This window comes from Bos grunniens, chromosome 19 (assembly GCF_055505025.1).
Source record: "Bos grunniens cultivar Pamir isolate PY7600 chromosome 19, Bosgru_T2T1.0, whole genome shotgun sequence".
NCBI classification, from domain to species: domain Eukaryota; kingdom Metazoa; phylum Chordata; class Mammalia; order Artiodactyla; family Bovidae; genus Bos; species Bos grunniens.
Window position 1 is genome coordinate 27,043,089 of NC_141183.1, and position 21,190 is coordinate 27,064,278.

The window sequence follows — 21,190 nt, forward strand, 5'->3', positions numbered from 1 at the left end:
ATCTTAGCTATTGTAGCATATTGTTATTAAGGAAAATTTTTAAAAATATTTATTTTTATTTATTTGGCTGCATAGGGTCTTAGTTGTGGCACGTGGGATCTAGTTCCCCAACCAGGAATCGAACCCAGGCCCCCTGTATTGGGAGTGCAGACTTGTAGCCGCTGGACCACCAGGGAATTCCCTATCAAGGTAATATTTATTTACCATTACTGTATGCCAGACACTGAGTGGCTGATTTCATCTTCACAGTGACCCTGTGTGACAAAGGAGGTACTGTTATCCGCCCCCACACCCCCTTCACAGATAAGTGTAGAAAGGCACAGAGGTTTGGTTTCTTGACTAAAGTCACACAGCACACGCTAACAAGTGGCACACTTATTAACACAATGTAATACTGTCCCTACAGGCAGAGCTGGGTTCAGTTCTGTTCAGTTCAGTCGCTCAGTTGTGTCCGACTCTTTGTGACCCCATGGACTGCAGCACACCAGGCCTCCCTGTCCATCACCAACTATCGGAGCTTACTCAAACTCATGTCCATTGAGTCAGTGATGCCATCCCACCATCTCATCCTCTGTCATCCCCTTCTCATCCCGCCTTCAATTTTTCACAGCATCAGGGTCTTTTCCAATGAGTCAGTTCTTCACATCAGGTGGCCAAAGTATTGGAGTTTAGCTTCAGCATCAGTCCTTCCAATGAATATTCAGGACTGATTTCCTTTAGGATGGACTGGTTGGATCTCCTTGCAGTCCAAGGGACTCTCAAGAGTCTTCTCCAACACCACAGTTCAAAAGCATCAATTCTTTGGCGCTCGGCTTTCTTCATAGTCCAATTCTCACATCCATACATGACTACTGGAAAAACCATAGCTTTGACTAGACGGACCTTTGTTGGCAAAGTCCCTGCTTTTTAATATGCTGTCTAGGTTGGTCATAACTTTTCTTCTAAGAGCTGGGTTAGGGCAGAACATTCTGGGTATTTCTGAAAGAAAGATCCCTGCCCAAGGCCATGTCATTTATGGGGATCAGTGTCCACCACAGCATGGTGGGGAGGGAGGTGAGAGGAACAGAACTCAGTCTGGCTCTTGCCTCTTACCCAGGGCCTGCCTGGGGCCTGGCTGAGCCAGGCTGCACGAGGCCTCCCACTGCAGCTCCCAGTGAGTTCCTCCAGCCTTAGCAGAGGCTCCCCAGGCCTGACATGTGTGCCACCCCGGAGGCACCACTGGGTGTGGGGTCTTAGGGCCTGCGTAGTTGGGTCCTGACTCAGCCCCAGTGTCCCCTGTGATTTGGCCTTTCCACCCCTCTGGTCTTCAGCTGCCTTCTCTGAGAAGAGAGCGGGTAGCCCAGCTGACCTCTGAGGCCCTTCAAGCTGGGCCCTTGTTGGGTGCACAATCAGCTCCTTCTTTAGCAAATGGGCCAGGGAGGCTCGAGCCAGTAGTAAGACGCTGCAACTGTGCTGCTCTTGGGAAACCCCAGATGGAAACTGGCATGGACTCTAGAAGGACCCACTGTCTGCGTGAGGCTTCTGGGCCTCCCTGCCCTCATGTCCCTGTATATCTGAGCACACACGCACACACATACATGCACTGCCCACCCACTGCCAGAGTGTTGAACAGAAGGTGTTGTCATTGTCCACAACCCTCCTGCCCCTAGACAAGACCAGGCCCCTGTCTGCTCAGTTTGGGGCCCCACTGTGCTTCCACCCCCAACCGACCTCACCCACCAGGAATGCTGGGGCCCTTGGAGCCATGATGCATGCTGACAACAGGGCCTGGTGTTCTTGGCCTGAGCTGGGACCGCCCACCTCCAGGCTGCTCAGCCCATCCCCATCTGCCGGAAGGAGCATAGAAAGGAAGTCTGATGTCATGAAAAAACACTGGGGATCCAGAAACAGATTCCAGAGGCCCTCTAGACTCTGCCCAGGAGCCTCACTTTCCCACTGGGGAGACACGGGGCAGGGAGTAGAGTAGATATTCTCCTACAACATATCAGGGATGTGGGTAAGGTTGCTGGATTTAAGAAATAAAAATACAGGACACTCAGTTAGAATTTCAGATAACAACTAAATTTTAGTTTAAGTATGTCCCAAATATTGTATGGGACATATTTATTTATACTAAAATGTTATTCACTGTTTATCTGGAATTCAAATTTAACTGGCATCCTGTATTTTGTCTGGCAATCCTACATCTGTGTCAGTGGACGCCAGAGGGAAGCAATGCCATCATCCTGCCCTCCTCCTGCTTCTCCTCAGGGTGCCAACCTGCCTGGTCCCTTCACCTTTTCAGCCTCGTATGTCTACCCCTGAAGCTCCTGCATGCCCTTTTTAGCATCCTCATTCCACTCCCTAGGATACCCTTCTCCCTAAGCTCACCCATCTTCCTCTACCCGAAAGGCTACACCTCTGTCAGGCTCCAGGCCTGGGCAGAGGGGCAGAAGGTTCCGGGCAGATACCTCAGGTCTTGGGTGTTGGAGCAACAGGGCCCTGGAAGCCCAAGTCAGCAACAACTCACTAAGGAAGCAGCAGCATGGGTGCTGGGGGGAGAAAGCTCCAGAACCCTCTGCACTATGTCTCCTTTGGCAGAGGAGCGGGCTAGGTCCATAGCCAACTGCTGCGGGAGGAGGAAAGACATGCTGCTCCATGCCCCCACTCTCCATTCCCTTCTCCAAGATCAGTCAACAGGAACTGCAAATAGAGAAGGCATTCTCTGGGGCCAGATCCCAATTCCGCTTGGATCAGAGACTGGAAGATTCTGTCCTTAGGGGCCAACAGATAATGAGAAACAGAGACAGAGAAAGAAACCAAGGAGAGAGAGATACACCGAGAGAGATCAGGAGAGTCAGTGAGACACAGACACGGGAGCAAACCAGAGATAAGGGAAATGGAAACAGACAGAAAAACAGACTCCTCCACGAAGACAGACAGAGATTAACAAAGAGGAGAAACAGAGATGGGAAAACAGGGAACACGTAGGAATGGAGAGAAACTGCATGGAGACAGAGACAGGGAGAAACACGGCAAAGCAAGGAGGGGTTAAACAGAAGACAGATGACCGGACTGGGAGGGATGAGAAACAGAGGTAAGGAGAAAGCATGCAGAGAAGAAAGAAAAAGCCAAAGGAGGATGGCTGTCCTTTCCTACTAGGTTGGGGCTAGTTTTCAGGGGCGAAGTCAGACTTGAGACACAGCAGGAACTTCTAAGCACCTAAGAACTGATCCTCTCCAGGATCCCTCCCCGTTTCCCCAGGTCTAGGAACAGCACCCCAACGACCATCTCCATTTCGCCCCTACCCCAAGTGTCCGGCCTCCATCTCTCCAACTCCCGCAAGGTTTCCTTACGTCTCATCTGTGTTTGGGAGTCTGGCTCTCCCCTCTGCTGATCGCCCACCGAGACGGTCTCCCACCCCACCCTCCAGCCTGGTCCCCCGGGGAGAGAGTTCGGGGAGACCCAACCCAGGTCCCCGCCCTGCTTCGCCTGGCTCCGGGGGAAATCCCGCGTTGAGCGATGCTGCCACCTGCCGGCCGGATCCGGAAAGCACAACGCGCCTCAGGGCTGGGCGCGCCGGCTGGTCGGAATCCAGCCCCTGCAGGCCAGGAGCGCGGCCTCGGGCGGGCGGGGCGGGGGGGTCTTTCTAGGAATGTGGGTGGGCCTGCTCGCCCGCGCCCCGGCTCGCCTGGCTCTGCGGACTCAGCTCTGCGGACTCAGGAACTAGTCTAAGAATCCTGGGGCCTCAATTTCCCCTGTAGTCAAATGGAGGAAATGTACAAACGCCTCCTCCCTGGATTTCCAGGGGGGTGGGGGCGGGGCAGGACTGTACCAGTGCTCTACTCTTGGTTCTCCTTCCCCAGAAATCAAGCAGGCCGCCCCTCCCTCTCTTCTCGGCAAAACAAAACAAAACAAAAAGTGGCACCTCCCTCCGTTACAATCCCCTCAATCCACTCCAAGGCCTTCGCTTCCGCTCTCCCTCTGCCCCTCAGAAGTCCACGTGGGAAGGGACTTCCAGTGGTCCAGCTTGCTCGGCCCGCAGCCCCTCTCCATCTCAAGCTTGGGACCACTTAGAGGGTGGAGCAGTTAGGGGTTGGGAAAGGGTAGCTCAGCAGTCTTGAACTGACACCACTATATATATATATATATATATATATGTGTGTGTGTGTGTGTGTGTGTATGTGTATATATATGTGTGTGTATGTGTATATATATATATATACATATAAATAAAGGGCTTCCCTGGTGGCTCAGACGGTAAAGCGTCTGCCCGCAATAAGGGAGACCCGAGTTCGATTCCTGGGTTGGGAAGATCCCCTGGAGAAGGAAATGGCAGTCCACTCCAGCACTCTTGCCTGGAAAATCCCATGGACGGAAGAGCCTGATAGGCCACAATCCATGGGGTCGCAAAGAGTCGGACACGACTGAGTGATATATTTATTATATATATTTAAAATATTTTAAATATATATATATTTAAAATCAGATAATCTTTTCTAACTCCCATTTCCCAATCCAGACTTCTTCCTCCTCCCCCTCCCCCTCCTTTTCCCAGGTTGGGCTCTTCCCGGGTGCGTCAGCTCCGCCCCCATCCCGAGGTAGGGCCCTATAGGTGGAGAGTCGTGGGAGAAGTCGCGGCCCCGCCTCTCTCCTCCTTCCCCTACACTCGGAAGCTCAGTGGCCCCCAGGCAAGAATGTCTGATACCTGGGTCGCCAGCCTCTTGCTGTTCGGCCTGCTGGCCGGCCTCCAACAGGTGAGCGCTTGGGAGGTAAAACTGTGGAACTTTCAGGCCCCTATTCTTGTGGGTCAGGGACTTGCTTCTGACTTCCAATCACCACCTTCCATCGTCAGGATCTCCTCGTGATCACAGGCAGTTAGCAACTCCTTTCTCTTTTTCGCCGGGGAGGTAATAGGTAGAAGACGCGGAGGGAGGTCCTGAGAAGGTCTGGGTTCCTTCACCTAGTGGGGTACTGGGTCGTAGGACCTATTCCCGCACGCCGCTGACATCTAGCGCCTCTCGGAGACTGGGGTCTTTGACCCCCAATTAGCCTTGACTCGCCCTTCTTGCTCCTTCCCTCAGCGTCAGAAAGCCGGGACCTGAGGTCTGGACTGAGATCTGGACGTCTCGCCAGCTTGTCTCCCCAGCTCCGTTCTTGCAGTGCTGGGTGACCTTGGGGGAAGTCCTGGCCCTCTCTGGGACTGTGTATCTGTGCTTGTGGCCTGGAGAAAAGGAGGCTCCCTCTCCTCTTTTTGGAGTAGGGGTAGGATTCTAGCGGGTGATAGGATTTGATCTGGCTGCCTGACCCAAGGCTGGGATGATCTCGAAATCTGATTTCCAAGGGTAAGGCAGGGTGTCAACATCCTCACATTCCTCTCTCCCCCCAGCCTGGGGGAAGGGCAGTCTTTCTGGTTCTGGGATGGGAGATTATCCTGGAAACTGACATGGCTCTAGAATATGGATTTTTAACCTCTATAAGAGTCTGAGGGAAGGGCCAGGCCAGTTCCCCACAACATTCGCTAACTGTGCTGAGCGGCTTCACCCCAAAAGCCCTGTTACTCCTTCTCCATCACCTGCAATGGGTTTGTGCCAACACTGGGCTGTGCATCCTTTTGTTGATTTCTCCCAACAACTCCATGGGGCAGGCTGTTAATACCCTCGGTCCACGTGTAAGTTAAGTTGAAGTTGCCCAGAATCGCCCCAATGTTGATACCACCTCAGTCAAGATCACCCCCTGTTTAAGAAGTGGGTGAAGGGGAGATAATCTGGGAGAGGATCCCCTGCTCGTCCAAACAGGAGCTCAAGATTAATTCGTTAAATCTGCTGTCTTTTTCTCAGTTGGGGGCCAGGAGAGAGGGAGGCACAGGAGCTGGGATGAGGGGACGTGGATATGCTGAGTGCCTGGACCCCTTGGGCTGTCCCCAACTCTGCAGTCACCTCACCTTCTCTGGGCCAACCTGCAGGGGTTCATTCCTGCTCCTGACCCTACTGGCCAAGGCTTGAGAGAAGGAGGTGTGTACAGGGAACTGAGCACAGAAAAGGGGGGTCAGCCCAACCGTTATCGGCTGTCATTGGTATTACGAGCTTTATTGTTGTCATTAGCAAGTGAACTGTTATTTCAAGATATAAAGATATCATGGTCTTGGGACTTCCCTGGCGGTCCAGTAGTTAAGACTTCCCACTTCCACTGCAGGGGGCACAGGTTCAATCCCCCATCAGGGAACTAAGATCCCTATATGCTGTGTGACCCTCCCCCGACTCCCAAAGAAAGAGATATGGTGGTCTCATGAAAAAAAGTTGGCTTCTTATTCTTGAGCTGTGGTTTTTTATCCCCCTGGAGGCTGAGGTGGGGTGACAGATGACCCCCCTTTAGCTGTGTTCCTCCGCCTGCTTCCCTTCCTCCCCTCACTGCCTGGGAGCAACCAGGATGAAATGAAACCAGGTTGTCAGTGAATGTTCTTTCATTCATTCTGCCAAAATCCTGAGTATTGGTTTTCAGCAGACAAAAATCCCTTCCCTGGTGGAGTTTTCTACTGAGGAGACAAACAACTAGCAAGATAAAATGAAATGCGTAGTGTGTTAGATGTTGACAGGAGCTATGCAGAGAAAGTAAGCACAGTCAGGGGAAAAGAAGTGCTTTGTGAGAGTAGATGTAATTTTAAGGAAGATGGTCAGAGAAGGTGCTGGAGCCAGCCTCTCAGATTCCTGGGGAGAGAGCACTCCAAGCAGGGCTTATACACATATTTTTATGTTAATCAGGTGAAATTCTATAATGATAGCCTCCACGTGGCACAGAACTAGTGCGGAAGAGGGAGGGAGGGGGGAGCTGTTTCTGGAGAGGAGGGTCCAGCATTTCTCAGAGCCAGGAAAGCCCAGCCTGGGTCTGAAGGATGACTGGGAGTTCAGTGGGCCCTGAAGGCTCAGGGACAAGGGCCTGCCCCTGTAGCCGGGGAGCTCCCAGTGGGTGGTGGGTTGGTCATGGTGTCTGGGACCCAGGGAGGCACTGAGGGGAGCTTCCTGCAAGGTTTCTGGTGATCGGATTTGTGGGATAGGAACTTGCCAAGGTGTCGGGAGTGACTTCGGTGGGGGGCTGTGATGGCTGTGGGTTGGAAGGGTGGGTTAGTGGTGTGAGCTTACAGACCTAGGGGTGAGCAAATGTGGTAGGAGGTGTGACGAGAAGAGGACGGGGAGCTGGGGCCACCAGGCGGGCAGCTAAGGCTGCAACCGTTGACCCAGGGGACATGTGGAGTGAGGTGGAAAGCAGGCTTGAGGGAAAATGCTGATCCTCGGGGCTGTGAGGTATCTGGGTGGCATCTGGGTAGGAACCCTGGCCCCCAGTTTATGACCCAAACCTTTGCCTCTTCTCTTCCACAGGCTGCAGCCACATGTGGTCTCTTGTAAGTCTGGGGTTTGGGCTGTAACTTCCATTGTTGAGAGAAGACACCCCAAATCCTGCCCTGCCTGCCTTCATCATCCTCACCCACTCCCCTTCTAGCCAGAAACCACCCCCCCCAACCCAGAGAGGGGGAGTCCACTCTTTTACCCCCTCACTCCTTCCACCAACCAACCCATGGGCAGTTTCACACTTGGGGGTCACTCCCCATAATGAGGAGGGGCTGAGGGGGGTTGCTCTCTGGGTGGCAAAGTGTTTCTACCGAGTCAGCCCTGGATGTTTCAGGAACACTGAGTCTCTCTTGCCTCCTGTTCTGTGGGGTCCATCATCCCGCCATTCACTTTTAGAGTTCGCTCCTGGACCCTCCCCACTGTCCCTCGCCCCCTGCACCTCTTTAGAGTGATGCTGTAACCACTGCAACTCTCAATCCCACGCCTGTCCAGTAGGGTCAACAGGACATTCATTACACCCATTTTATAGATGAGGAAAGTGGGGCCCAGTAAGGAATGTACCTTGGCAGGAGTGCACAAGGCCAGTAGTGAGCTGAACCTGAAACCCAGGTCCCGATCCCAGCCCCAGATTCCTCCCACTAAGCCCAGAGGAACCTGTAACCCTGCTCTGCCAAAGGTGTGGCTTGTGCCCTGAGCACATGGTGGGTTTTAGGGAAGCTAGGATCCTTCTGCCCTCCTCCCCCACCCCCACCTTGATACCAAGAGCCTCTATCCCACCCCACTCCCAGAACCTGCCCTAAGGGATTCAAATGCTGTGGGAGCGACTGTTGCCAAGAGTACCAGCTGGAGCAGTATGACTTCTTCTCCCACCCCTTAAGGTGAGCCCTGAGCCAGTTGCTCTGGGCACAGTCCTCCGATGGGTCTGGCCCACACAGGACTAGACTGGACTTCCTGCTGTGAAGGGTGGGGCTAGGTCAAAGGAGGGAGGGCGGTGTGGTGACTGGACACTCGGCCTGATGGTGGTGGTTCGTTACCCCAGGACTTCTGTCATCATCTTCCTGATCATCATACTCCTCCTGTGCATCTATGGCGTGACTAAGCACTTGTATCTCAACTGCAGAAAGTCAGAGCAGGAGGCCCCAACAGCCCTCCCGGAACAGCCCCCCATTGCGCCTGTAGAGAGGGTCACAGCACCCATTTCTGAGCCCCCGCCCCCCTACAGTGAGGTGGGTATCCATCCCAACCCCTGCTCTGTCCCTCAGCTGTCTATACCTCCCTATTCTGATTTTTAGATCACTCTTCACTGGGGCAGTGAAGAGTGTCCTTACGCCATGTCTCTGGGCCCTGGGGTGGGCTCTGCCACCATTGGGGGGTCACTCCTCTCCCTGATAAACATGCCTCCACCAGCACATGGGTGGCAATGACCAGTGGCCCGCCCTAAGAAGTCACTGTGTCCCCTCCTTTCCCTCCAGATTATTCTGAAGCCTGTCCTGGGTCTGCCTCCCTTGGAGCCACCCCCTCCCTACAGCTTCAGGCCTGAAGAATATGCCGGGTTTTGCAGAGGCATCGACAACTCCACCTTCTGATCCTCCTCCAGCCTGGAACCCTGTCATCAGCCACCTCCCCAGTGCTTCCTGGGTCAAACCGGAGACTCTCAGGAGCCCTGGAGCACCCTCGCCCATCCTGCCACACCTCTGGCAGTTCTTGGCTTTAATTTATTGCTTTTCTACCCTTGTTCCATGTCAGCTGCTTCTCTTGTCTCAAGGGCTGGTCTGGAGTGACATGTCTACCCCTCACCTCGCATTGTAAGTTAGAGGCTGCCAGGAGGAAAATGTGAACAGTTGGAGGTGCCAGCAGTGGAATGGACTCCTCTGAGCAGTGGAGGAGGCTTGCACCCTGGGGTGCCAGTGTGGCCTGGACGTCCAGCTCTGAGAGGTTTGGGAGGGCACCAATGCACCCTGCCAGATGGGGCTGCTTCACCTCTCTCCCATTCTACCTGAGTAGAGAAGACCCCATTGTCCTCCCCGCACCCCCAACACATGTTCTCACTAAATTTCAGTTGATTGTTGCTGAGAATCTGCCTCTGACTGTGGGGAGGTGAGCTCAGGCACTGCTGGGGTACATGGGTGTGTGTGTGTGTGTGTGTAGGGGGTGGGGTGCAATTGGAGGTCACTGTGCCTGAAAAATCCCACCATTGATGAGCCTGGAAGAATAGCACATCAGTAGGTCACCCACCAGGAGAGGAGCTCGGCAGATGCTTTGACCTCTGGTTCCTTGAGGTCTTTGGGTGCCAAAGAGTCCGGACGGGGACTAGAGATGGGGAGTGACCACCGTGTGCTTCCTCATCCCGTCCTCCTGCTTTCCCTTAGGAAACTTAGAACTCAGTTCTGACTCTGTCGTTATGGGGGTGGGGATGGGGCACCGCGGAGGTGAGTAAGGGAGGCTGGCCATCTGTGGGGCAGGGTCTTGGAGACCTTGATCTGCTCTACCCTGGAATCTCGGGAGGGAGGAGAGGAGAGAGATCTGCCCTTCTCCTCCAGTCCCATGGGGTTCTGGGCACCGCCACCTCAGCCTCATCTGCAGGCTTAACCCCTCAGAGGAGAGGCAGTCACCACTGCAGCCTGGGAGACAGTCTCCACAGGGGCATCATTATCCCTGTGGGGACTGGCATGGGACATGCAGTGTGAGAGACACCCCTGTGCCAGCATCCTGGGGGCTCGGGCAGGTCTGAGCTTCTCCACAGGACCCTGCCTTGGCACTGCTCCCTGGCAGAGGGCACAGAAGCAGTGCTGGCCAGTGTTCCTGGGGGGGTTGGAGGTAGAACTGGCCCTGGTGTGCTGGTAAGGATTCCTTCTGCAGGCCTCTCCCAATAATAGCCTTTCTTGGGGCCCCAGGTCCTAGTCAGGTGACAGGGCCAGGGCCAGGGGCAGGGAGATGGCATGGCCAGCCTCAAAGATGCTAGGGATAGGGGCTGTTCCTGCTGGAGGCAGGGACCCAGAAGAAGAAGAGCAGTTAGAGACAGCATAGCTCTGGAGCTGGTGCTAGAGTGAGCCCAGTCACAGGAAGTCTCCCTTCCGTTTCAGGGGTGGATCGGGGGAGCAGAAGAAAGATATGAGGTGCTTTGTGTAAACATGGAAAGCACCCGTCCCGCATGGTTGCCCTCCCTGTGGTAAACACCCGCCCTAGTGGGAGGGTGTTAAGCCATGGGCTTTGCAGACCTGGAAGAGGAGGTCATCCCCTATCAGGATGCCTGCCTTTCATTGAAGGTGACGTAGGGGCTTTAAATCCTTCCCAGCAGCAGCAGAGTGGCCTAGAGGAAAGTGGTTATCCTGAAGCCCAGCCTGGCTGGGCTTGAGTAGCAGAAATTGTCAGTACTGTGCCTGTCTGCTGTTGGTGGGAGTGGAAATGGCGTGTTCTTCCTGGAGGGCAATCCAGCAGTAGCCATTCACTACACAGATACTTACAAAGACCCTACTGTGTGTCTGGCACTATGCCTGGTAACCATTAAAATTTAAAATGCCCTTGAGCCAGCAATTCCACTTCCAGGAATGATCCTTCAGAAATGCTCATATAAAAGTTCAGAGACATGTCCATCAGCATTGTAGCTGGGGATAATTGAAAACACCTTTAATGTCGGCTGATAGGAGCCTGTTCAATATACCAGGTCCCTCCATACTGGGAATGCTCTGCAGCCTTTAAAAAGAAGGAAGTGGGTCTGAAGAACCGACCTGGCAAGATGTCTTTCATTTACTGTTACAGAGAAAAGGCAAGTTGCAGAACAATAGTCTATGACCTCAACTTGTAAACATATACTACACCATATAATTAATATATATATTTCCCCCTTTGCAAATGTATAGAAAAGATACTGAAGGATAAAAATTAAACCACTCTGGCCACACTTTTGACAGTGGTCTGCACTGTGGGATAGAGGAATGGAAGTAGTCGATTTTAAGGGAGGTTTTTTATTTTGTACACTTTGTCGTTGTTTACATTTTCCACAAGGAGCAAGCATGACTTTCACAAATTTTAAAAAGATCTCTTTAATGCAATATATAGGCGACCTTAAAAGTTAATAAAGACACATCATGTGAACTTTGATAGATGGCAATTCATGTATTATTGACCCTGCTATGAGGAAGAGGCTCAAAGGATTCTGACACAGCACACACATGTATGGGGCCCAGGGAATAGGTGAGTGACGGACATGGGACTTGTCAGACGTGAGGACATAAGATACCTGTTTGTCACACCGGTGCAGGACTGTGATGGGCACTCAGTACATGCTGGACGTCTGGCTGGTGGGTTGGGGGGATGAGCAGTTTAACAGTGATTTGAATATTCATCCCTTGTGCTGGTTTAGCAGCTCAAACGTAATGAAAAATAACTGAAAGGTGGAACCACTTGGTGTGAATGAATGATTAACTAAGTGAACAAGCGAGGGAGCAAACAAACATGGAAGTCTGCCACAAACATTTTTCAGTGATGGGTGTAGCCTGGTTAGCTCTGAGAAGGTGTTACTTGTGGCTGTGGACTTGCCCTTCTGTCCGCAGAGATTCCCCAGAGGACTGGGGAATGTAGGAAAGGCTGTGAGGCAGGGAGCAGGTGGGATCTGGGAGGGGGAGCCAGGGGCTTGGCTGCTGCAGAGGCTAAGAGGAGGGCTGACACCAAGAATGCTCCCTCAGCCCAGCACTCAGAGTCAGAGCTCCGGCTTCTGACATTTTAGCTTCAGCATCCAGCATCTTCAAGTCTCAGCCTCTGTTTGCACAATAGAGAGATGTATCCCTTCCCGTCCTGCTAGGAGGTTGCTCTCTGACTCCCAGGTTGGGAGGGGCTGAGAAGCTAAGAGATTTCAGAATGTGAAAGTCGCTCAATTGTGTCTGACTCTTTGCGATCCCATGGAATTCTCCAGGCTAGAATAGTGGAGTGGGTAGCCTTTCCCTTCTCCAGGGGATCTTCCCAACCCAGAGATCAAACCCAGGTCTCCTGCATTGCAGGTGGATTCTTGACCAGCTGAGCCACAAGGGAAGCCAAGAGTTTTCAGAGGCTCTCCTTGATTCAACCACACCTTTCTTCCCAACCACACCTCGGCCACAGCTTCAAATGGGCACACCTGATCTTGTCATCCCTGGTCACTTCAACCTTCCCACCTCCTGATCCTCCTATTCCCTCCAGCTCAGGTACTGAATTACCCCACACCAGCGAGTCTCTGAGACCCCTGAGCCATCAGCCTTAGCCCCTTGCAGCACCACCAGCTACATCCTCACTCCCCTTACCCAGCTTGGAGTCCTGGATCCCTCCTTTGTCCTTTTCTGTATCCATTGTACTCACCTGGAAAAATCCCAAATCCTGACTGGATCCAACGTGTGCTCAAGAACCAGTATACCTGTGTGATTGGACTCACTTCAAAATCAAAACTACAAACCTCAACACCATAGAAGCTTTACTTTCTCTTGAGATGACTAATTCTACTCTAATCTCCCACCCTTGCAACCTCCATTTCAGGTGGTGATGGCACCACACACTTCAGAGGGAAATAATGGATGCAGTCACACAAGAACCACCCAATTCTGTCCCTGCTCCCACCACCGCCTTTGATTACAGTGGAAACTGCATTCCACACCTCCAGTGGATTCTATCCTCCTCGGAGTGTCTCAGGACGTTGCTCCCGTAGCTACTCCTGTGTCAGCTGTTTGTCCCGCATGATTGGACCTTCATTATGATCACCTGTGCATCACTGTGTCCTATGACCCTTCTTAGAGAAACCCTCTCTTGATCCTCTCATCCCTCTTGTTCTCAATCTCTCTTGCTTCAACCAGTCCTTTGTCCCCATCATTACATGAAATGGTTCTTGTCCGTATCACCTACCTCTTGCCAGAGTCAAAGGTCAATTCTTGAGCCTCAGTTACCCAGTCTCTGGGCGTTTGGCACATTTGGCCACCTCCTCGTTGAAGAAGCGTTTTCCCTGGATTTCTCTGATGCCATCTTCCTTGGTTTTCATCCAAGGAAATGATTCATGTATTATTAACCCTGCTATGAGGAAGAGGCTCAAAGGATTCTGACACAGCACACATGACATGTATGGGACCCAGGGAATGGGTGAGTGATGATTCACTTCTACTCCTTTTCAGGTTCCTTCACTTTCCTTCTCCACCAACTCTGAATGGCAGTTGGCTCAAGGTTCTGTCTTTGGGCTTCTTGTCTTCACCTTCACTCACTCTTGTTATGCGTCTCAGCCATTGCTGTGGCTTCATAATCTTCATCTGTTGCCTGATGAATTACAAATCTTTATCTCTGACTGAGATTTCTCCTCTGAGATCTAGATTTATATATTTAACTACCTAACATCTCCACTCTACTAGGGAAGTCTGAGCGCCGAAGAATTGATCTTTTGAACTGTGCTGCTGGAGAAGACTCTTGAAAGTGCCTTGGAGTGCAAGGAGATCAAACCAGTCCATCCTAAAGGAAATCAACTCTGAATATTCATTGGAGGGACTGAGTCTGAAGCTAAAGCTCCAATACTTTGGCCACCTGATGCGAAGAGCTGACTCATTAGAAAAGACCCTGATACTAGGAAAGATTAAAGGCAGGAGGGGAAAGGGATGACAGAGGATGAGATGGTTGGATGGCATCACTGACTCAATGGACATGAGTTTGGGCAAACTCCAGGAGATGGTGAAGGGCAGGGAAGCCTGGCATGCTGCAGTCCATGGGGTCACAAAGAGTCAGACAACTGCATGACTGAACAACAGCAGCATCTCCACTTGAATGCATTTCATAGTCCAACTAGGTCCTAACTCCCCTCCACCCTACCCCAAATCCAGTCCTTCCCAAGTTGTCCCATCATAAAAAGGTGGGGTGGTACTACCCACCAGCCTGCTGTTCAACCCAAGAACTGAATTATCCTTCTTCTTGTTCAGTCACTCAGTGGTGTCCGACTCTGCGACCCCATAGACTGCAGCACACCAGGCTTCCCTGCCCTTTACCATCTCCTGAAACTTGTTCAAACTCATGTCCATTGAGTTGGTGATGCCATCCAACCATCTCATCCTCTGTTGTCTCCTTCTCATCCTGCCTTCAATCTTTCCCAACATCGGGTGTTTGTCTTCTCCAACACCACAGTTCAAAAACATCAATTCTTCAGCGCTCAGCCTTCTTTATGGTCCAACTCTCACATCCATACATGATTGCTGGAAAAACCATAGCTTTAACTATATGGACTTTAGTCGGCAAAGTAATGTCTCTGCTTTTTAATGTGCTGTCTAGGTTGGTCATAACTTTTCTTCCAAGGAGCAAGTGTCTTTTAATTTCATGGTTGCAGTCACCATCTCCAGTGGTTTTGGAGCCCAAGAAAATAAAGTCTATCACTGTTTCCATTTTCCCCCATCTATTTGCCATGAAGTGATGGGATCAGATGCCATGATCTTAATTTTTTGAATGTTGAGTTTTAAGCCAGCATTTCCACTCTCCTCTTTAACCTTCATCAAGAGGCTCTTTAGTGCCTCTTCACTTTCTGCCATAAGGGTAGTGTCATCTGCATATCTGAGGTTATTGATATTTCCCCCAACAATCTTGATTCCAGCTTGTGCTTCATCCAGCCTGGCATTTTGCATGACTCTGCATATAAGCTAAATAAGCAGGGTGACAATACAAAGCCTTGACGCACTTCTTTTCCAATTTGAACCAGTCTGTTGTTCCATGTCTGGTTCTAACTGTTGCTTCTTGACTTGCATACAGGTTTCTCAGGAGGCTGGTAAGGTGGTCTGGTATTCCCATCACTTTAAGAATTTTCCGCAGTTTGTTGGGATCCACACAGTCAAAAGTTGTCGTCAATGAAGCAAAAGTAGATGTTTTTCTGGAATTATCTTGCTTTTTCTATGATCCAATGGATGTTGGCAATTTGATCTCTGGTTCTTCTGCCTTTTCTAAATCCAGTTTGAATATCTGGAAGTTCTTGCTTCACATACTGTTGAAGCCTAGCTTGGAGAATTTTGAGAATTACGTTGCTAGCATGTGAAATAAGTGCAATTGTGTGGTCATTGGAACATTCTTTGGCATTGCCTTTCTTTGGGATTGGAATGCAACTGACCTTTTCCAGTCCTGTGGCCACTGCTGAGTTTTCCAAATTTGCTGGCATATTGAGTGCAGCACTTACACAGCATCTTACACACAATCTTTTAGGATTGAAATAGCTCAGCTGGAATTCCATCACCTCCACTAGCTTTGTCCATAGTGATGCTTCCTAAGGCCCGCTTGACTTCGCACTCTAGATGTCTGGCTCTATGTGAGTAATCACATCATTGTGGTTGTCCAGTCATTAAGATCTTTTTTGTATAGTTCTTCTGTGTATTCTTGCCACCTCTCTTAATTTCTTCTGCTTCTGTTAGGTCCATATCATTTCTTTCCTTTATTGTGACCACCTTTGCATGAAATATTCCCTTGGTATCTCTAATTTTCTTGAAGAGATTGCTAGTCTGTCCCATTCTATTGTTTTCCTCTATTTCTTTGCATTGATCACTGAGGAAGACTTTCTCATCTCTCTCGTTGCTATTCTTTGGAACTGCATTCAGATGGGTTTATCTTTCCTTTTCTCCTTTGCCTTTAGCTTCTCTTCTTTTCTCAGCTATTTGTAAGGCCTCCTCAGACAGCCATTTTGCCTTTTTTCATTTCTTTTTCTTGGAGATGGTTTTGATCACTGCCTCCTGTACAATGTTACGAACCTCTGTCCATAGTTCTTCAGGCACTCTATCAAATCTAATCCCTTGAGTCTATTTGTCACTTCCACTGTATAACTGTAAGGTATTTAATTTAGGTCATACCTCAATGGCCTAGTGGTTTTCCCTACTTTCTTCAATTTAAGTCTGAATTTTGCAATAAGGTGTTAATGATTTGAGCCACAGTCATCTCTTGGTCTTGTTTTTGCTGACTGTATAGAGCTTCTCCATCTTCGGTTGCAAAGGATATAATCAATCTGACTTCTGTATTGGCCATCTAGTGATGCTCACGTGTAGAGTTGTCTCTTGTGTTGTTGTAAGAGCGTGTTTGTTCTCTTGGCAAAACTCTGTTAGCCATTGTCCTGCTTCATTTTGTACTCCAAGGCCAAACTTGCCTGTTACTCCAGGTATCTCTTGACTTCCTACTTTTGCATTCCAATCCCCTTTGATGAAAAGGATATCTTTTTTGTGTGTGTTAGTTCTAGAAGGTCTTGTAGGTCTTCGTAGAACTGTTCAACTTCAGCTTCTTTGGCCTTAGTGGTTGGGGCACAGACTTGAATTACCGTCTACTTTGATATTGAATGGTTTGCCTTGGAAACAGAGATGATTCTGTCGTTTTTGAGATTGCAACCAAATACTGCATTTCGGGCTGTTTTGTTGACTATCAGGGCTACTCCATTTCTTCTAAGTGATTCTTGCCCACGGTAGTAGATATAATGGTCATCTAAAATGTCAGTGTTCGTTCTTGCCATCTCCTGTTTGACCACTTCCAATTTACCTTGATTCAAGGACCTAACGTTCCAGGTTCCTATGCAATATTGTTCTTACAGCATCGGACTTTACTTTCACCACCAGACACATCTACAACTGGATGTTGTTTTCACTTTGGTACAGCCTCTTCATTCCTTCTGGAGCCATTTCTCTGCTCTTCTGCAGTAGCATATTCAGCGCCTACCGACCTGGGGGCTCATCTTTCAGTATCCTATCCTTTTGCCTTTTCATACTGTTCATGGGGTTCTCAAGGCAAGAATACTGAAGTGGTTTGCCATTCCCTTCTCCAATGGACCATGTTTTGTCGGAACTCTCCACAATGACCCGTCTGTCTGGGGTGGCCCTACACAACATGGCTCATAGTTTCACTGAGTTAGACAAAGCTGTGATCCAAGTGATCAGTTTGGATAGTTTTCTGTGATTGTGATTTCATTCTGTCTGCCCTCTGATGGATGAGAATAAGAGGCTTGTGGAAGCTTCCTGATGGGAGACACTGGCTGTGGGGAAAAGTGGGTCTTGCTTTGGTGAGCAAGGCCATACTCAGTAAATCTTTAATCCAATATTCTGCTGATGGGTGGGGCTGTGTTCCCTCCCTGTAGTTTGGCCTGAGGCCAAACTGTGGTAGGGGTAATGGCAGTAATGGCCACCTCCTTCAAAAGGACTTATGCCAACATGCCACAATTCCCAGGACTGTTGTATTCAGTGCCTCTGACCCCGTGGCAGGCCACTGTTGACCCACGCCTCTGTCGGCGACTCCTAGACCCTCACAGGCAGGTCTGGCTCAGTCTCTTGTGGGTCACTGCTCCTTTCCCTGGGTCCTGGTGTGCACAAGGTTTTGTTGTGCCCTCCAAGAGTCTTTTCCCCCAGTACTTTGGAAGTTTTGTAGTCAAATCCCACTGGCTTTCAAAATCAAATTCCCTGGGGGTTCTCAGTCCTTGTTCTGGATCCCCAGGTTGGGAAACCTGTTGTGGGCCCTAGAACTTTTGCAACAGTGCCAGAACTTTTTGATATAATTGTTCTTCAGTTTGTGGGTCGTCTGCTTGGCAGCTCTGTGGTGGGGCTATTGGCGACCTCCTCCCAGAGGACTTATGCCACACACGATGCCTCCCAGGGCTGCTGCAGCCAGAGCCCCTGTCCCTGTGGCAGGCCACTGCTGACCCATGCCTCTGCAGGAGACACTCAAGCACTCACAGGCAGGTCTGGCTCAGTCTCTTGTGGGTCACTGCTCCCTTCCCTGGGTCCTGGTATGCACAGGGTTTTGTTTGCACCCTACAAGCGTCTCTGGTAGGTATGAGGTTTGATTCTAAATGCGATTTCACCCCTCTTGCCGTCTTTTTGGGGCTTCTCATTTGCCCTTTGATATAGGGTATCTTCTCTTTTGGTGGGATCCAACCTTCTCCTGTTGATGGTTGTTCAGCAGCTAGTTGCGATTTTGGTGTTCTCACAGGAGAAGGTGAGCGCAGGTCCTTCCACTCTGCCATCTTAGAAGGTTGAATTATCCTAATTTCTCTCTTTCCTTTACCCCCTCAGCCTGCTGCAGAAGAGATCCATGCCCCTTCTCTCCCTTTCTCCATTGCAGGCCTAGGGAAGGTCACCACCAAGTCTAACCTAGACAGTCCTACTGACATCCTAACTGATCTCCATCTCACCCTCTGCAATTCATCCTGTTTACTGTAGCCAGATTTTTTTAAAGCATAAATAAGGATAAATAAGTTACTCCCTTGCCTAAAGGCCTCTGATGATTGCATGAATTGTCCATGGAATAGACTCCAGCCCCTGGCTGTGGACAGCAGGATGTGGCTCCTCTGGTCTCCTCCTTGCTCACAGCATTCCAGCACTGGTGACCTTTTCTCTGAGCCTCAATTGTCCCAAATCGATCTAGTTTCCTGCTGGGAACCCCTCTCTCTGTACTTACTTTTCTCCAGAACATCACAAGGCCACCAACTTTCCTCATTCTAGTTCCAGTGCAACCGTTACTTCCTTAAAGATGCACCCCCAACCACCCGCAGAGAGTAGCCCCCCACCTCTCAGGGCCTCTCTTTTACACTGCTGCTGCTGCTGCTGCTAAGTCGCTTCAGTCGTGTCCGACTCTGTGCGACCCCAGAGACGGCAGCCCACCAGGCTCCCCTGTCCCTGGGATTCTCCAGGCAAGAAGTCAGCTTTATTTTCTTCACGGCTTGGCCCTGTACTGGAAATTGCCTTATTTATGTGCTTCTGTGTTTACAGTCTGTTTCCCTTCTCTGTGCCGAAGCTCCTCAGGGCAGGTCCCATCCAGTCTAAAACAATGCCTGGGAAGGGGGTGGACTTACCTGCAACAGGCGGCCGTCTTGGAAGAAATGCCCAAAAGGTCCTGCAGGAGAAACATCTAGGAAGGAGCTGCCCCAGTCCTGCAAATGCCTCTCAGTGCCACCTGTGTGATCCCAGGGTCTCACTCCACGAGGAGTTGTGGTGTTCTTTCTCTCTCTCCCTTCTTCCCTTTCTTTCTTTTTTCAATAAATACACGGTGAGCACCGCTCATGTGTCAGGCATGGCCCCAGGGCCTGGGCAAAGGCCTGCAAACAAGACACCATTTTTGCCCTCATGGAAAACAGATGCTAATCTAACAGCCCGACAGGTGCTCCTGTGGTTACCCAGTGGGCTCAGCGCTGGGAAGAAAACGTACATACGCAGTGTGAGAGAAGAGGGGGTGGCAGCTGCTTTAGATGGGGAGGTCAGGCACGGCCCCTCTAAGGAGGCAACACTGAGCTGGTGCCAGAAGAAAGACAGGTGACTGGCATGAGAGAGCGTGGAAAAGAGTGCCCATGGGAGAGGGGCCAGCATGTGTGAAGGCCCTGAGTAGGGAAGGAGCTTGGTGGCTCAAGACACTTAAAGGAGACCCCTCTTGGCTTCAATATCCCCAAGATTCTTTTTTTGAAGTATGTATGTATTTAATTTATGACTATTATTTTGGCTGTATACAGTCCTAGTTGCAGAACTTGAGCTCCTTTCTAGTTGTGGTGTGGAGGCTCCAAAGTACATGGGCTTAGTTGCCCTGAGGCAGGTGGGATCTTCTTTCCCTGACTAGGGATCAAACCCAAGTTCCCTGCATTGAAGAGGATTGTCACTGGATCACAAGGGAGTTCTCAGTAGCCCCAAAATTCTTAACAAAGTTTGTCTGCATTTCTTGGGGCTGTCAGAACAAATAACTACAACCTGGATGGCTTCAAACAATGAAAATTAATTCTCTTACAGTTCTGGAAGCCGTAAGTCTGAAATCAAGGTTTTAGCAGGGTTAGTTTCTTCTGGAGGCTCTGAGGAAGAATTCATGCCCCACTGTGGCTTCTGGGGGCTGTGGGCAATCCTTGCCAGTCCTTAGCTTACAGCTGACCTGCGATCTTTACCCTCGTCTTCACACGGCTTTTCCTTCCGTGTTGGTGTGTGTTCTTCCCTACTGGAATTTACAGTTCACCCTGATCCAGCATGATCTCATCTCAAAATCCTCACCTGAATTACCTCTCAAAGACCTTTATTCTACATGAGGTCACATTCTGAGCTTCTCAGTGGAGATATCTTTGGCAGGGGGACAATTCAACCCCTGAAGGGAGTCCTGGTGGCTCAGATGGTAAGGAATCTGCCTACAATGCAGGAGATTCCAGTTCAGTCTCTGGGTCAGGGAAGATCCCCTGGATGAAGGCATGGCTACCCATTCCAGTGTTCTTGGAGAATTCCAAGGACAGAGGAGCCTGATGAACGACTTTCACTTTTTTCAACAACAAATTTGTTTATTAATTTTAACATTTTTTGGTGGAATTTTTGGCATTTTCTACATATAACATCAAATCAGCAAATTTGGAAAATTCAGCAATGGAAAAGGTCAGATTTCATTCCAATCCCATAGAAAAAGAGTCGGACATGACTGAGCAACTAACACTTTGACAGAAGTCATAGCCCAGACATTCTCATCTGGAAAGCACCTCAGAGACCCTCAGAAACAGCATATCTCAAAGTACAATCCCTAAAAAAAAAACTAGTTCTAGAAGGTATTTTTAAAAGAAGAGAGTGGCATTCTGTGTTGAAATAAATTTGGAAAATGCTGCATATACATCTCACTCTGTACGATTCATGATTCACCTTAGCATTTTAAGGGCTGAGAATTGACAGCAAAGAAGCCACCTTCCGTTCAAGCTGACTGTCCCTAGTTTGTTTTACCATAAAACCTTGTTTTCATAAACACTGTGGAATTTTGAGAGAACTGCTGATTAATCTAACCTTGCCTTATGTGATGATCAAAGAAAAGTGACCTATCCAAGGTCACACAACTGGCAGGGTCAGAAGCTGAATTTAAAACTCAGTCTCTGCAAGAGATGAAGAACACATTATTGAGGACCAGGAATCAGGTGA

General features: G+C 50.0%; 1 protein-coding gene across 5 annotated transcripts; it reads left to right on the forward strand.

Annotated features, from left to right (window-relative positions):
• The first annotated feature begins 2,877 nt into the window (after nucleotides 1-2,877).
• Nucleotides 2,878-9,393, forward strand: TMEM92 (transmembrane protein 92). Of its 5 annotated transcripts, none has more exons than XM_086355503.1 (6): nucleotides 2,878-3,076; nucleotides 4,538-4,736; nucleotides 7,356-7,378; nucleotides 8,114-8,203; nucleotides 8,365-8,551; nucleotides 8,798-9,393. In XM_086355503.1, the coding sequence occupies exons 1-6, from the start codon at nucleotides 2,973-2,975 to the stop codon at nucleotides 8,909-8,911; spliced, it is 717 nt and encodes a 238-aa protein (XP_086211629.1). In that variant the 5' UTR covers nucleotides 2,878-2,972; the 3' UTR covers nucleotides 8,912-9,393. The 5 variants fall into 5 exon arrangements, with proteins under 5 accessions (XP_086211629.1, XP_086211632.1, XP_086211633.1 ...); XM_086355506.1 differs by having other exon boundaries at nucleotides 2,963-3,076; nucleotides 3,413-4,736; XM_086355507.1 differs by having other exon boundaries at nucleotides 2,963-3,076; nucleotides 3,413-4,736; nucleotides 8,446-8,551.
• The last annotated feature ends 11,797 nt before the right edge of the window (nucleotides 9,394-21,190 follow it).

Excerpts from the sequence above, each read along its gene's own strand:
- TMEM92 (XM_086355503.1), top strand. The coding sequence starts at position 2,973 with ATGGAGAGAAACTGCATGGAGACAGAGACAGGGAGAAACACGGCAAAG. Across the intron at positions 7,379-8,113 it reads GCAGCCACATGTGGTCTCTT|AACCTGCCCTAAGGGATTCA; the intron begins GTAAGTCTGGGG and ends CCCCACTCCCAG. Across the intron at positions 8,204-8,364 it reads TTCTTCTCCCACCCCTTAAG|GACTTCTGTCATCATCTTCC; the intron begins GTGAGCCCTGAG and ends TCGTTACCCCAG.